The sequence below is a fragment of the Trachypithecus francoisi genome, unplaced genomic scaffold (genome assembly GCF_009764315.1).
Source record: "Trachypithecus francoisi isolate TF-2019V2 unplaced genomic scaffold, Tfra_2.0 Lachesis_group0, whole genome shotgun sequence".
Classification (NCBI taxonomy): domain Eukaryota; kingdom Metazoa; phylum Chordata; class Mammalia; order Primates; family Cercopithecidae; genus Trachypithecus; species Trachypithecus francoisi.
In genome coordinates this window covers 6,927,667-6,944,707 of record NW_022681453.1, presented here as the reverse complement: position 1 = coordinate 6,944,707, position 17,041 = coordinate 6,927,667, and the positions used below count along the sequence as shown (strand labels likewise).

The following is a 17,041-nucleotide window of genomic DNA, read 5'->3' as shown; positions in this document are numbered from 1 at the left end:
GAAGTGACATTGCCAAAAAACTTCACAAAAAAAGTAGGTAGATTGATAGAATTAGAAAATCTCTTTAGAAACATTTCACAACAGTGAAAATGCAAAGGATAAAATAATGCAAGCTAATCCAAACTTAGAAAGGAATATGATGATTTGTGAAAGTGGAGAAAAGATGCTTCATCCATAAGATAAGTTATATAATCAGAAGAAGCAGCATGGTTCAAATTATTCTTGGTAAGTTTCTTGTTGTTGATGTTGTTTGTTTGTTTGTTTGTTTTTGAGACAGGGTCTTGCTCTGCCACGCAGGCCGGAATGCAGTGGCATGATCATGGCTCACTGCAACCTCTGCCTCTTGGGTGCAAGCCATCTTCCCACCTCAGCTTCCTGAGTAGCTGGGACTACAGGCACACACCACCATGCCTGGCTAATTTTTGTATTATTTTTAGAGACACAGTATTTCACCAGGTTGCCCAGGTTGGTCTCAAACTCCAGAACTCAAGCAAACCACCTACCTTGGCCTCCCAAAGTGCTGGGATTACAGGTGTGAGCCAGCAGGCCTGGCCTTTGGTAAGTGTTAACAAAGAAATAAAACACTTTAATCCTCAATATTTCTAATGTTTTAAAATACAGTGCACTAAATACAAATTAGTTTTGCTTTTTTTTTTTTTTAACAATTTTCTGCATTTATGATTGACCATAAGAGTGTTCTTAATGTTTTGGTTAACATTTTTAAAGGTGACAGAACAATTGTGATTTTCCCCATTGATTATTAAAAACACTTTGTAGTTTCAGCTTGCATGGTCATTTTTATAATCTTGTACTACCATATCTTTTTACAGTCCTGCAAAATGAAGACTGCATGCATAGTACAGATACAGATATTACAGAACCATTTGAAAGTCCTCTACATATAAAATGATGTTTCATTTCCTACACATTTCAACATATATCGCTTTTAAGAACAATGATATTCTCCTACATGATCACAATATCTCTCTTATCACACTCAAGAAATTTAACATTGATACCATAATATATCTAATATTCACTACATATGCAAATTTCTTCAATTGCCTAAATAACATCCTTTATAGCATTTTAAAACATCCCGTATCTATATTAGGTTTAGGCATTGTCTTTCCTTTCATCTAGAATAGCTCCATTGCCTTTTTTCCCCCTCTCATGACATCAATAGTTTTTAAAGAGTTCTGTAGAATGTCTTACTATTTGGATTTGTCTAATGCTTAGGTTTAAATTAAATATTTTGGCAACAACACTACATAGATGATGGTTTGTCCTCCTTTATTCATTAATATCAGAAGGCTTGTAATGTTCATTAGTCCCATCAGTATTCATTTTTAAGCTTGATCATTTGGTTAAGGTGATATGTGTTGGACTTCTCTACTGTCAGATTATCTCTTTATGTTATTAATGAGTAATGTATAAGGAGATACTTGGAAACTATGACTATTTTCCAACCTCTCACCTAGTGGCATTAATATCCATTGATTATCCTTTCATTGTCAATGAAGAGCCATTCCTGGCTCTTCAGTTTACCTCATATACTATTATTATTACTTTTGTAATTGCAAAATGGTGATTTTCCAATTCTGTCAATCTGTCCACATTTATTAGCTAGCATTCTTCTATAAAGAAAAGCTTTCCCTCTTTTTTTGTACCCCCTCCTGCTCCTTTTTTTTTTCTTTTTTTTTAAGAAAGAGTCAGGAGTTCAGTGGCTACCATCTCAGCTCACTGCAACCTCTGTCTCCAGGGTTCAAGCGATTCTCCTGCCTCAGTCTCCCAAGTGGCCGGAATTACAGGCACTTGCCACTATGCCCACCTAATTTTTGTGTTTTAATAGAGACAGGGTTTCACCATGTTGGCCAGGCTGGTCTCAAACTCCCAGCCTCAAGTGATCCACCCATCTCGGCTTTCCAAAGTGCTGGGATTACAGGCATGAGCCACTGTGCCAGGGCCCCCAACTTTTTCTGAGTATTTTTATAGACTCATGGATTTTCTTTTTATCCACTATTTTTTAATGAATTACCATCATTATTCTTTTTATCATTCAAATTGCCCTATTTTGGCCTGTAGGAGGACCTTCAATTTGATTTCTTTGTCCTTTGACTTGTGACCAGTTTGTGAATGCTTTCTTGGTTATTTTTTATGAGTGCTAGATATTGCATTTGGATCATTGTAAAAATAGTTTGAGACCAAGAAGAATGTTATTTTTCTTCAAGGAATTTTTATATGTGCTTCTAGTAAGAGATTAAGGCCAGTAGCAATCCTACATCACCTTAATTCAATCCAGTTGGAAGGCCTGAGAGAATCCGAAGTGGGTGGTTCAACCCCCCAGGAGGGTTGGCCTATTTCTAGTTTACCCTTACTCTCATGTAGTCCTTTGGGTCCCAGCCCAAAACCTGGCATCACTCCCCTTGACCTTCCTTGAACTTCAGTTTTATCTCCCTATCCTTGTTAGTCTGTCAAAATTTCTATTCAGCTTCTCAGACTCCTATTCGGAAAAGTGGTTCTAAATGCTCTACTCATGTCTGAGTTTCCTTCTCCCAGATATTATTCCAGATGTTGTCATGTTAACTCTCAGAGTAAATTTCAAATTATTTTGTCCAACTTTTGTGGTTTTACTTGGTAAGAGTGTTAGCCAAATTGCCTAATTCATTACTGGAAGTGAAAGTTTGCCTCATTACGGTCTTACTTTTAAAAATTAAAATATGATCATGGCATTTTCCTAATTAAAGCACTTCAATGACATCATTTTTTCTTCAGAATTCTTAACTAGGAGGCCTAAAGGTCTACATTTCCAAGTAATATCCAGCCACTCTCCTTCTCACTTTCTATTTTCCAGACACAGTGGTTCTCTTTGGCATGCCACAGCTTCACGATTCTGGCTTTGCACTTAACATTCTGTCCCCGACCACCGTTATCTGCTCCCACCCATATCCTTTTGATCTAGTTCATGCTTACTCCATCATCAGAGCCAACCAAATGTTTCTTCAGCAGGAAAGGCTTCTTTCAAAGCACTTATTAAAGTTTACGGTTGTAAGTTGATTTGAGTGGTTATTTGAGTTAATATGTCTTCTTCCATATGCAACATGAAGGCAGAGATCATGTCTGCTTTTTTCACCATTGTGTGCCCAGCAACTACTTGTAGCAGGCATTCAACAAAATAGAGGAATAAATAAAAATTATGCCAACCAACAAGTTCTTTTCTGGGTCACTTATCTGTGTAACCATACTATTTATTTTCACCAACTCCCTGTACCTAGGGTTCTGTCAATGCAGCTAACATTTCCTGCCTTTCAACTTTGAGGTCTGATAAAAAGTTTTGGTTTCCATTTCTCTAATGCTGACATTTACTTCATTTCAATAGAGAGCTATTTTTAACCAAAGTAACATTGTTTTTTGGTGACTTTGCAAAACTTTCAAACCAAGAGGTTATCTTTGTTTCAATGTAAACACACTGATAACTGAGAAAAAAGCCATTCAGAACCTTGATTTCTAATTTAGCTAACTCTTCAGAAAGTGAAAAATAAAAACCAAAGAGTCTCAGGCAGGTGATGAAGTAAAAATAATGCATACAGTAAATAATGCTGCAAGTGTTTTATTTGGCTTAGTATAGATTTCCCCGGTACCATAAATTTTCATCTGTTTTGCATTTGAAAATAAAAGACAGCTGCTTCCTTAGTCTGTAGGCAAGAAGCCAGTAAATAATGGGAATGCTAATTGATACTATAAGTTTTTGTTTTAAGGCCAAATTTAGGCTTACATTACTAGGAACTTGCATGAGCCTGTACCGATATTTTATTTTCATATGTTTGGCCTGGCTATGAAAACATAACATACAAATATCAACTGTTTGATTTCTTTAAAGAAAGAATATGTCACATAACATACAAATATCAACTGTTTGATTTCTTTAGCCTCAAAGTCATTTCTCAGTCAGCTTCCCAGAATGGGGTCATCAGGTCACAATTGGGTAATGGGAACTTTAAATTAGCTCATTTTTATAGGAATTACAGCTTCCTTCTGCAAGAGAAATATGATATGAGTGGACACACTACTGGGTAACACCTCATTCCCAGACTTCGTGAAAATAAATCTCCCTCCTCTGCAAGTGCAAAATATGGCCCACTGCTCCTCTTTTAAAAAACACACTTTTAAGACCTCCTAATTAACCTACATGTAAAATGGATGAATGAACATGTTTGCTACGTAAGTTTGGCAGTGGGGACTTTCTTAGGTATGGTTGCAAGTGGCTCCAACGTCTCCCCTAAACTTTAGACTTAATTATGCAATTTCCTACTAACTTTCCCACTTAAATATCTAATATGTCTCAATCTTAACAAGTCCAAAACTACATTCTTGTTTCTCCCTGTTCCCCAAAATGTGTTCTTCCTACAGTCTCCACCATCTAAGTGAAGGACAGATCCATTCTTCTAGTTGCTTAAACCAAAAACTGAGGACCCATTTTTGGTTCTTCAGTTTCCCTCATACACCAAATCCTCTCAGCTTTACCCTCAGCATGTGTCCAGAATCTAACCACCTCTTTCCATTATCATGATCCAGGCCACCATCATCTCTTGCTTGGTCTATTAACTAATCTTCCTGTGTTCATTCTTTCCATCCTCTCCACACAACACCACAGTGATCCTTTTAAAAGGTAAATTATATAGATTTCTGTCTCAGGGTAAAATCCAAAGTCCTTACCATGGGCCTAGCCTAAAAGATCTTATGAAATCTGGCCTCTGGCCATCCCTTTGACCTCATCAACAGTACTCTTGTTCATTCCACTCCCATCAAACTGGCTTCTGTGATTTCCCTCTAATACGCAAAGCTTGTCCCTACACATGCTATTCCATCTACCTGGAATGCTCTTTCCCTTATGCCTTCATTGTCCTCAGGCTTCTACTTAAATGTTTTCTTTCTGGGGAGGCCTTCTAGTAACAGCACATCATATTTTTGAAAACACTTCATTTCCTTTTCCACAGTACTCTCTAACACCTTATGTAGTGACCACATATCTTGGTTTTTCCATGAAAGTCCTGATTTCAGCTGTACTATATTGACATAATTGTGAATAATTATTCTCAAAGTGTCCTTTTTAGATAAAGTATGTGGTTGTCCTATCCTTACCATGTCTTGTTTTATTTTTACAGCTTTCATCGCCACCTGATACCTCCTGATACCACCTGTCTTCCTCTTATTAGAATGTTAAGAGTTGACCATTTATTTTATTCTCTACTGTATTCCTAGCACTTAGAAGTACCTAGACCACAAATGCTCAAGAGTACGTGTTGAATGAATAAGTGAAGTCATTGATTACATGACTTATGTCCAGTGCTCTACTGGGAACCAAAGAGAAGACAAATACAACACAGTCCCTATTCAATGCATAGGGCCCATGAAATTTAAATATATATGTATTTACATATAGTAAATGTATATATATTATTTATATAATAAATGTATTTATTATATAATATATATTATTTATATATATTTATTTAAAGTGGCTCAAGTGATTCTCATGTGCAGGTCAGTTTAAAAACCCAGGAGCTATCTGCCTAGTGGAGGAGTCAGAGATGAAAGGCAGGTGAGCATCAGAATGAGCTCTCTTTAGTGAATGGCTAGGATGTCCAGTCTGCCAAAATCACCATATTGAATTTGGACATCAACATGAAAACGTATGCCGCGTACAGGAGACTGCATAGTGAGGCTGCCAAGGAATATTAATGAATTCAATTTCTAAATTCTATTACTGTGCTGGGGGAAAACAAAACAAATAAACCAAAAACCTTCTTTACTATAAAAACAGAGTATTGGCTTCTCAGTGCCTGAATAGCAAAAATGGGAACTCTTCATGTCCCGGAATGTCTTTGACAGTATAAGAAGTGGGGAGTGGAAAGCTTTCCCACAGAGAACTGTGTCTGGGGCTGGATGAAAATGAGCACTCAGTCACAATTTATTTGCTGTAGGAAAGAGATTTGTAACCAAACACATGCACATAAACTCTAATTACATCCTCAGGATAAATTCACACAAGTAGAAGTGCTGTTAACTCAGATGATCTCTGCACACGATTATCAAGATCTTTAATTTTAGTTGGGAATTCACTTTTTTTTTTTAAGTAGAGGTTTTAAATTTTTTTTTTCTATTGGATTTTAGATGTACCCCAAGTAAAAAACAGCTGAGTCTCTTAACATTCTAAAGAATAATACTTCTAGCTACTTCAAGAAATCTGCTGATGGTAATCCTCTTCTCTGACAATATAGTTAGACTTAATTCATCATCTCTATGCAACTGTCCCTCGGTATTCTCAGGTACAAGGTTCCAGGAACTCCCAAGATACCAAAATCCATGGATGCTCAAGTCCCCTACAGAAAACAGTATAGTATTTGCATACCCTATGCACATCCTCCATCTACTTCAAATCATCTCTGGGTTACTTATACTACTTAATAAAATGCTATGTAAGTAGTTGTTATATTGTATTTTTATTTGCATTGTTTTACTGTTTTCTTTCCTAAATATTTTTGATCTATGGTTGGATGAACCTGTGGATGTGGAGTGTGCAGATGTTGAGGGCTGACTGTATTTGGCCTTGCATGTAAATCTCTATTATGGCACTTACCATGCTAGTGTGTTTGTTTTCCTACTTGGCCACACCCATAAGCCACCTCCTCCCCACCCACAAGTGTTTTAAAATACTATGAGCTCTTAAAGCAGTAGTGCCTTGAGAATTTCTGCAAAGTGCAGATTCTCCTGACCTGTTCTCTGAGATTCAGGAGGACTAGGGCATCTGCAGCAGGCTTTCCCAAGTGATTCTGGGTGGTCAGTTCACAGACTTCCCTACAAGAAACTGACAAATGGAGACTGTCTTAGTCACCATTGCATAACTACTGCTAGATAAATGTGTGTTGAATCAATTGATTGAATGATCAGGAAAACATCTGGGGATTTCTCTGAGGAAATCATCTCATATAGAACTAAAGCCAGTTAGATGAGACAGTACTTTCAGTATGTGCTGTGAGAATTACTCAACTGGTCCAAAACTGAAGGGGATCGAAGAGAATACTTGACTGTTAGGGATCTTGAGAAAACAAAACAGTCAAGCAGATGATTAGGCAATTTACAAATGCAAATCTTAGATAATCAGAATAGTTTGTGATCTTGCTTAAGCATTTTAGAACTTGTCCTATTCACACTTTATCTGTTTCATTTTCTGCTAGGCCTTGGAACCCTCACCTTTCCCAGACAGAAGCACTCTGCTGCCTTGTCAGTTTCAAGAGGGAGGAAACTATAACTGAAGAGATATTTTTAAAACTTGGAAATGGTCTCCAAGGTGCATATTCCATCACCTTATGAAAATATGAATTTTAAGTTTACATTTATCAAAGCATGCTTGTTCATGACAGGCTCTAAACCAACCTACCTTTGAGGTTACCTTTAATTCATTAATTCCCTACCTTGCTGCCTGACATATTCCCTAGGAGCATTTTCTAATTTTCTCCCACCAACATCATATTTAAAACCTACTTGAAGTAAATAAATTACAGCCCAAATCTTATCTTGTTCTAGAATCCCACGAGTGCAGGGAAATAGGAAATCTTCCTTCGGGTAAGTTCCAGGAGTTAGTTCATTATAACAACATCAAGACAGTATTTTTAATAATAAATTTTATATGTTTAAAAACAACAGTACTTCAGTTGCCTAGATAATAATAGTTTCATTTTATTTATTTATTTATTTACTTACTTACTTACTTACTTACTTACTTACTTACTTACTTATTTATTTAGACACGGTCTTGCTCTGTTGCCCAGGCTGGATTGCAGTAATGTGGCCATGGCTCACTGCCACCTCCTTGGCTCATGTGATCCTCCTGCCTCAACTGCCTCGTAGCTGGGACTATAGGTGCATGCCACCATGCCCGGCTAATTTCTTTTTGAGAATTTTATTAGCCGGGCATGGTGGCTCACGCCTGTAATCCCAGCACTCTGGGCGGCCGAGGCGGGCGGATCATGAGGTCAGGAGATCGAGATCATGCTGGTTAACACGGTGAAACCCCGCCTCTGCTAAACAATACAAAAAATTAGCCGGGCGTGGTGGCGGGCGCCTGTAGTTCCAGCTACTCTGGAGGCTGAGGCAGAAGAATGCTGTGAACCTGGGAGGTGGAGTTTGCAGTGAGCCGAGATGGCGCCACTGCACTCCAGCCTGGGTGACGTAGCGAGACTCTGTCTCAAAAAAAAAAAAAAAAAAAAAAATTGGTAGAGATGGGGTCCCACTGTTTTCCAGGCTGGTCATAAACCCCTAGCCTCAAGCAATCCTCCTTCCTTGGCCTTCCAAAGCACTGGGATTATAGGTGTGAGCCACTGCATCCAGCCTCTTTCACTTTAGATATATGAGATACACGTACATATGCAATTTTGAGTTAAAGAATAAATTACTCTTACATATCCACTCATAGAAAACATTATAGCTTGGACTTAGCCCTCTTAGATAAGGAGTTGTCAGTCTGCCATTTACACAAGTTGGCTGTATTTCCCATATACAGCATGGGAAATACTGTATTTTAGTACAGCAAAGCTAAAAGACAAAGCCTTTGTTTTCAAATCTCAGGTTTTTCATTCTGCTCTGAGTCATGTTATTCACTGTTTCCTTATGTGGTAACAAAAAATGATTATCTTTCCACAAGAAGGATGTTAGGAAATTAATTAACAATTATAAAAACAGAAAGCAACAGAATATTGGTATTTACATTTGATAGCACTTACTGTTAATGAAAATGAAAACTGGAGGCCTTGGGTCACTTGAAATTCAAGTAAGAAGGAATGGCTTTTATATTAATAAACTATTCATTGTAAGTACTCTACTGATAACTGATCAGTCATGCTAAAGGCAAATCCGGCAGATAAGAATGACAGAAATTATCAATAAAAGGAATTGGAAATTAAAATATTTCCATTCTATAAGCATATTTAAAGATAATTTGGCCAGGCGCAGTGGCTCATGCCTGTGTCCTAGCACTTTGGGAGGTACAGGCAGGTGGATTGCTTGAAGCCAGGAGTTTGAGACCAGCCTGGCCAATGTGGTAAAACCCTGTCTCTATTAAAAATACAAAAATCAGCTAAGTGCGGTGGCCCATACATGTAATCAAAGCTACTCAGGAAAATCACTTGGACCTGGAGGCGGAGGTTGCAGTGAGTCAAGATTACGCCACTGCACTCCAGCCTAGGGGACAGAGCAAGATCCTGTCTCAAAAAAAAAGAAATTTAAAAAGTAAGGGTAATTAAATAGCTTATTAAATAGCTTACAGTCACATATAAAAAGTATACACATGCATATGCCATGTATACATATATATTGCATGTACATATGTGTCTTTTATAGTTTTGAAGAGTGCTCAGGGAGGAACCACATCTTATTCATCTATGTGTACTTATAATATTTAGTCCCGTCACTGGAATGTAGTAGATATGCAGTGAATAAGTTATGAAAAAAAGTGATTTGACATGTGCAATGAGAATGAACTAGATAAGCAAAAAATATAATTACTTGGAACATTAAACAGCTATTTGTTTAAAAGACAATATTAACATGGAAAGCTGTTTATGACATAATGTTAGGTAAAATAATATAGAAAAATACCTTGAATAAGACAGATCATAACTATATCAAAGTGTTAAAATGAGATTTAGAGACAGGGTTTTGTTCTGTTACCCAGGCTGGAGTGCAATGGTGTGACCATAGCTCACGGCAGCCTTGACCTCTTGGGCTCAAGCAATTCCCCTGCCTCAGCTTCCGAGTAGCAGGGACTAGAGGTGCATGCCACCGTGCTCAGCTAATAAAAAATTTTTTTCCATAGAGATGGGGGTCTTACCATGTTGGCCAGGCTGCTCTGAAACTCCTGCCCTCAACTGATCCTCCTGCCTTAGCTTCCCAAAGTGCTGGGATTACAGGCATGAGCCACTGCGTGGTCAAAATGAGACTTTAAAAGGTTCAACTATGGGCATTGTTATTTCTTCTACTTCCTGTTTCTTCTTTAATTAACATGTTTCTTAATCTTACAATAATTTGGTATATTTACAGAATTATCAGGAAATGTTACAGGAGTTGTATTTGTGACAGTTCTTCTATTTCTGACATACCAACTCACATTACTATCTAATTGGCAGAGCCTAGAAGACGACTAGTTAGGAGACATGATAGTTTATTAGCTAAGAATGTGTTCATCTATACAGAACAGGTAACAGTTTAATAAAATTGGGATTTACTTTTTAAACATATTAAGTCTAGAGGCAGCCAGTCTAGGATGGCTACAGCAGTTTCAAGATGTTATGAGTGACCCAGTTTCCTTCTATCTTTCTGCTCCAGCATCCTTAGTTTGTTGTTTCCATCTTTATATATTCCACATCACATTCACCTTCATTTTTGTCATGAAACTCCATCTCCATCCTGTTATTATTCTAGAAGAAAGAACAAAAGGAAGAAATTCAAGGGGTGACTCTGTATTAGGAAAGGAAATGCTTTTCTAGAAATCTCAAGCATGTATCTAGAAGTGTATCCCACAGCCATCCATAACTGCAAGGGATCTAGGGAAACGAATTTTTCAGGTAGGCACATTGTCATCCTCCTTCAAAAAAAGATGGGCCACATCTGAGGTAGAGATTGTAGAGGATACCTTTTCTGGAGTAGTAAAACTTCAGCAGTCTGAGGAGCCTAAATCCAAGATTTTGAGTTCAGAATTTGGTGCCATTTTTCCCTTTGAGGCAATTAACATTCAGAAAGTAGTAGTGGAGAGAGGCTGAGAAGCTAGCCAGAGTTTTCAACTGCCTCAAGGGGAGTGGGTGTGGGATTGGGTGGGTAAAAATTTTGAGTTCAGGACCTAAGGAAAAAAGATTTTAAGCTGCAACTGGGTTATACCATGGAAGTAACTTTTAATTATTCTCCGATTGGATTAAGGTGGTCTGTCCCTAATCTAAATGACTACCAATATGTCACACCTCCCAATATTCACAATCTTGTGTAGTTCCTTCCCACACTGACGCTGAGCTTGGCCATGTGACTTGCTTTGGCCAGTGACACATTAGTAAGCATGATAAAAGTAAAGGCTTGCACATTGAGGCTTGTCTTTTTGGAATGTCCCTCTTGCAATCCTAAGATTATGATGCTGTGAGGAAGCCTAAATTAGCCATATGGAGAAGCTATGTAGAAAAAAACCAAGGTATATAGCTAACAGACTTCTTTCTGTTCCAGCATCCTTAGCTTGTGGCTTCCATCTCCATATTTTCCACATCATGTTCACATTCATTTTTGTCATGAAACTCCATCTCCATCCTCAAGTCCCAAGACTTATGACCCTAGTTAAGCCATTCCAGCCAGGCCCCATTATGCCCACACTAATTGAAGCCCCAGACATCATGGAGCAGAAATGAACCACCTGTACTATGTCCTGACTGAATTCCTGTGCCAGAGAATTCAGAATCATGAGCAAATAAAAGAGCCATTGTTTTAAGTCGTTATATTTTGAGGGTGGTTTGAACACACCATAAACAACTGAAGTACTACTAAAAGCATGAAGAATCTATAACAACCTAATTGTTAGAAGGGAGTGGAATTAAAAATAATCTACAAGAAGGCACAAAAGGACAGAAAAGAAACAGAACAAACGAGAAAAATAGAAAGCCAAGGGTAATATGGTAAATTCAAATATGAGCTTCTAGTCAATTCTTTGTATGAGTAGACACAGGCCAAGATCTGTCTCAGTAAGATTTTAAATGTAAAGATCTTCATCTTTTACCTATTGTCCTCTGAATTCCGCCCGTATCATTCTCACCTTAGTTTAATGGCCCTGCCTTGATGCAATTTGAAATAAGCTGCTGAGGAGATAACACCCTTAATCTATTCATTGCTGGTGTGCTTACCCAGTCTGGTTTAGAACAGTTTAATAAAGGCTTAGAATCATAATGTCTATGATTATTACCTCTTAACTCCTAGTTTTACTGACTTCCATGTCTGGAATTACCAGCACTTTTGTTTTTTCATATATACGGATTATATGAACTAAATGTATTGTTTCTTCCTTCACTACTGAAAATCTATTCAATATATGGAGTTACACTTTAAAGTATTTTACAACCCAGAAAATATGGCCATTCCGTATGTGCTGTATATTTCAGAGGTGCTCTGCAAGCTCCATGAGGACAGGCATGAAGTCCAGGCTACATGATTGGTACGTAATAGACGCTCTGAGAGATATTTGCTGAATGAATAAATTAGTCACTACGGCGTTTGTGGGCTTTAAAACACAAGTAAATGCGCTTCTATCGTCAAAACCTCAGAGCTAGGTTCCCCTTCTGCAAGGTGGCGTACAAGGCCCACGAAACAGTCGGCTGCCGCAGGTGCGCAGCCCGTCCGGCTTGTCCCGCGCGGGGCAGGCGACCTCGTCTGGTGGCAGTGGCGGAGGCAGCCGTTTGCTTCCTCACAGGGTGCGTCGACATCAGGGGCTGGAGGCATCTGGGGAGGAGGCAAATAAACAAAGCCAACCGCACCGAAACAGGTCGTTCCGTTTCACATCCTCCCTCGGATGCCTGGGTCTCCTCGGAACAAAGTGACCCACCATCTGTCCGCAGGCAGGTGGAGCCCGTCCCACGCGGCACACGCCTTCCTTTCTCACAGCCGCGTGGAGACGCGGACACGCAGGGACACCGCCGGCGCGAGAAAGGACACGCCCCCTCGCGGGAATACAAGTCCACGGCACACAACCCGCGCGCCTCCCCTCGAACGAACGCGCACGCGCGCGCAGGGGGCGGGTCTTCTTCTCGGCACCCACTGAACGCCCGGCCTCCTCACCCCACCCCACCGCGCTCCGGCCGCCCAGGCTCCGCCTCCGCGACGGGCCGTCGGGAGGAGGCGACCGGAAGCCACTTAAAGCAGAGATCGAGGTGACAGGCGAGCTGGCTGGACTCGGAGCGCGATCGAGGCTTTCTGCGTTCGCGGCGGCGGAATGGCCCGTGCGCGGCTGGCCGCGTCGCCGCTCTGTGGTCCCTAGACGCCGGGGCCCGCCTTCGGCGCTGACCTCCGTCGCGGACACTGCTTTCGACTCGGCTCCTGTCGTCCGTTCTCTCAGGGTCCCTTTCAGGTAAAGGGCTCCGGGAGGGCACTGAGGGGCTGAGGGACCCTAGCAGGGAGTGCGAGCGCCGGCCTCGCGGCTCCGGCCCCGCGCCAGCAGTGTGCCGGGCTCTTGCGGATCGGGTGATTGATTTTGAGACTGCCCTTTGTACCGAATTCACTCGGGTCCCGTCAGCATCAAGATGGAATTGGTTACACTTCTTAGGCACTTAGAGCCTCTGGCAGGTGTATACATCAGACCGAGGCGCCGAAGGATTTAGTTGGGGTCGCCGGCGCCTGCCCCTTCCCGGTTCGTCAGGGTGGGGGCGCGTCTATGCGGCCTCCCCCGCGGGCCGACCTCGGGTGCTCTGAGGCGCCGAGGAGCCCTTCCCAGACCCGGGGGAGGGCACGGCGGCTGCGGGAGTCTTCCGGCTACCCCGCGTTTCGGGCTGCAGCCGAGAAGTTTGGAAGCTGTTTTCACGTTAACTTTGAGAGCGCGCAAGTCTTCGTCTTCCTCCCCGCCGCCGCGGGAAGCGCCCGCGGCGTTTCCCCGGCGCTTCGCGGCTCAGTTCTGCGAGCCCCCAAGACCCGCTGGACGCTCTTCGGGAGGTGGGCTGAGGGGGTAAAGAAGAATTAAAGGGAGAAGGCGCTGCGAGTGGCCTCTGGGATGTAGGGAGGCCGGGGCGGGTCGTTGGTCCGAAGGAGGCTGGACAGGGGTTGGGGGGCGCCCAGGCGTCTGCTGAGGGGAAGGCGGGGGCGGGGACGCCCGGGAACACCCGGAATTGCAGAGCCGGGCGGCGCCTCAGCGGCGCTGCGCGGACTTGGCGCGGCCCGGGACCAGGAGCTGAGCAAACCGCCGCGGCCGGCAGGAGGCGTCGCTCGGACCCGGGCTCGGCGCCGGGGTGTCGCGCGGCGGCGGGCAGGCAGGCTTTGGAGCGGCGGTTTCTTCGGAAAGTGCATTCGGCCGGGAGTGATGGAGAACCCCGGCGTCACGAAGTGAGGGGTGTCGCGGTGTGTCGCCTGCCGCTGGAGACTGGAGGATGTGTCCTTCGCATCTTTATTTTCCTGTTATGAAAACTAATTGAGGAACTAGGTTCTAGTGGCTTTCCCCCTCCAGCCACTCCTCCAGTTCTCTGCTTCTTCCTCCCAGTTTTGTTTCCGAGTTTGATGAAGGGCAATAATAGGAAAAGTTGCGCCGGCGCTTGCGTGTGTACGCGCAGACACACATATAAATAAAATCGATTTAGTGTCTCTTTTACCTTGATTGAGTTTGATAGGAGTGGTTAGAGTGTGTGCGCGTGGGGAAAGCGCAGTCCGGTTTGGTATGGTGGAGAGGGAGTACCACAATCTGTGCCAATTGTGCCTTGAGGCAATAGCACCAAATGATGAATAATAACGCCTGGCTTGGCTGCTTTCCAGTTGATTTATGTCTCGTGTCAGATCCCTTCTTCTTCGTGAAGCTTTCCCTAACAATGCCAGCTCACAGTGAACTCTCCTTTTTCTGCCTTTTCTTTTTGTACTTATCATGTACATTTAACACTTTGTTATAAACTGTGCTTTGTATTTTACTTTTCTAAATGTGATGGACTTCTTACACATAGATTTATGACTCTCTCCAATTAGATTTTTAATATTCACTTTTGATATGTGCTTTTCTTAACTAATTCAGCCGACAAAATATATGTGGAACACCAGCTGTGTGCATTGTGGTAGCTAGGCACTTTACTGGGCACCTAGGATTCATATTTGATTAAGTCATGGGACCTTGCGTCACAGATCTCTTTCAGTTTATTGGACAAGAGAGAAGAGGATTAATTGCTCATCACCATTCCTTTCTCACCTGGCACAATCTCAGTAAATGTTTTCAAATTTCAGTTTTTTTCAAGGGGTCTGATTCTTGGAAGAAAGGACTTTTTTTGTCTCTTTCAGTAGTTGATTAGGAATCTGAAATTTGGTGTGTGTTTTATATTGTTTTATTTTGCTATAATATGCCTTCATTTGCCCTTTAAAAATGTATATGTGTAACTTTTCTGAGGACGAGAACTAGGAGGCTTTTTCTGTGTTACCAAGTTGTGCTTGTCTTCTGACACTGTGCAGTGGTTGTTGCTGATGGGGCTTCGTTACTAAACACACCGTTATATTCTATCAGTAATGGTAATGTTTTTGGGGGTTGCAGAAGTAGACTCAACATTCTTGGGTAGTATATTAGAGCTTTCTGAATATAGAAATGCTTAACAAACTCCTGGCTTTCTCCCATATAATATTTCAGTTGAGAACCCCTGTTTCTTGTGTATATTCTTATACTCTTAAATTCACTCACTGTTTAAGTTTGAAGTTTATCTTTCATTTGATGAACTTTTAAACTTTTTGTCAACTCATGAGATAGGTGATGCATCAACAACTATGAAGAGAACCGCAAAGCTGAGGGGAAGTGTGGTTTCCCTGCTGTCATCATCTAGACACAGTTATTTCTACCTCCCATTTCCCACCCCACTCTAGCCTTATAGTAAAAATTCATAACCTGGCAGAATTTCAAACTGTTGTGTATTCAGCCCACAAATGCATGCCAATGGCCTATTGAAAGACTCTTCTACTTTTACCTGCTGTGTGCTTTTGAATAGCCTTGGGTGCTTTGGAGCCTTAATTTCTCAATAAAATTTAACATTGGCCTGTAAAAACTAAATATAGTATAAGAGGAATGGTTTCAGGGAATTAGGACAAAAACAAAACATTTTAGTGAATGAGTGAAATCCAGTTGCTGTCAGTTTGTAAATGATCATCTTCCTTCCTTTCCTCGTAGAATTTTTAGACTCTGAGGAGCAGTTGGAACTAATCCACATCATGGAAATGGAAACCACCGAACCTGAGCCAGACTGTGTAGTGCAGCCTCCCTCTCCTCCTGATAACTTTTCATGCCAAATGAGACTCTCTGAGAAGATCACTCCATTGAAGACTTGTTTTAAGAAAAAGGATCAGAAAAGATTGGGAACTGGAACCCTGAGGTCTTTGAGGCCAATATTAAACACTCTTCTAGAATCTGGCTCACTTGATGGGGTTTTTAGATCTAGGAACCAGAGTACAGATGAGAACAGCTTACATGAACCTATGATGAAGAAAGCCATGGAAATCAATTCATCATGCCCACCAGCAGAAAATAATATGTCTGTTCTGATACCTGACAGGACAAATGTTGGGGATCAGATACCGGAAGCCCATCCTTCCACTGAAGCTCCAGAACAAGTGGTTCCAATCCAAGATCACAGCTTTCCATCAGAAACCCTTAGTGGGACGGTGGCAGATTCTACAGCAGGTCACTTCCAGACTGATCTCTTGCACCCAGTTTCAAGTGATATTCCTACTAGTCCTGACTGCTTAGACAAAGTCATAGATTATGTTCCAGGCGTTTTCCAAGAAAACAGTTTTACAATCCAATACATTTTGGACACCAGTGATAAACTGAGTACTGAGCTCTTCCAGGACAAAAGTGAAGAGGCTTCCCTTGACCTCGTGTTTGAGCTGGTGAACCAATTGCAGTACCACACTCACCAAGAGAACGGAATTGAAATTTGCATGGACTTTCTGCAGGGCACTTGTATTTATGGCAGGGATTGTTTGAAGCACCACACCGTCTTGCCATATCATTGGCAGATCAAAAGGACAACTACTCAAAAGTGGCAGAGTGTATTCAATGATTCTCAGGAGCACTTGGAAAGATTTTACTGTAACCCAGAAAATGATAGAATGAGAATGAAGTATGGGTATGTATTTATAACAATTTGTAGAACTGTTGTTAAATGCTATAGAGAAGGTAAAGAAGCCTAAAAGCTTAGTAGGGTGGTTCTTTCAGTAGTAACAGGTTTTCTTTTTTTCCACTATTATTCTTTTGACTATGCTATCCTGATTTTTCATGGTGAGTGAATGC

The 17,041-nt window shown here is 41.3% G+C and overlaps 2 protein-coding genes across 4 annotated transcripts in view; one reads left to right on the top strand and one right to left on the bottom strand.

The window, feature by feature from the left end:
• Window positions 1-10,202: 10,202 nt before the first annotated feature.
• On the bottom strand, window positions 10,203-13,375 carry LOC117084542. The gene is made up of 4 exons (XM_033213283.1): window positions 13,337-13,375; window positions 12,629-13,189; window positions 12,382-12,525; window positions 10,203-10,475 (listed from the first exon to the last, which is right to left on the bottom strand). Exons 1-4 carry the CDS (start codon window positions 13,373-13,375, stop codon window positions 10,389-10,391), a joined length of 831 nt encoding a protein of 276 aa, XP_033069174.1. The 3' UTR covers window positions 10,203-10,388.
• TIPARP (TCDD inducible poly(ADP-ribose) polymerase) overlaps window positions 12,879-17,041 on the top strand; it is a 32,380-nt gene continuing 28,217 nt past the window's right edge. Inside the window, exons 1-2 of one of the 3 annotated variants that reach the window (XM_033203374.1) lie at window positions 12,879-13,150; window positions 15,920-16,877. In XM_033203374.1, the coding sequence (XP_033059265.1) occupies window positions 15,961-16,877 (917 nt within the window). In that variant the 5' untranslated portion in view covers window positions 12,879-13,150; window positions 15,920-15,960. Of the gene's footprint in view, window positions 13,151-13,905; window positions 14,116-14,947; window positions 14,974-15,919; window positions 16,878-17,041 lie in introns of those variants that run through there. The other 2 variants (XM_033203380.1, XM_033203367.1) reach the window with 2 other exon arrangements.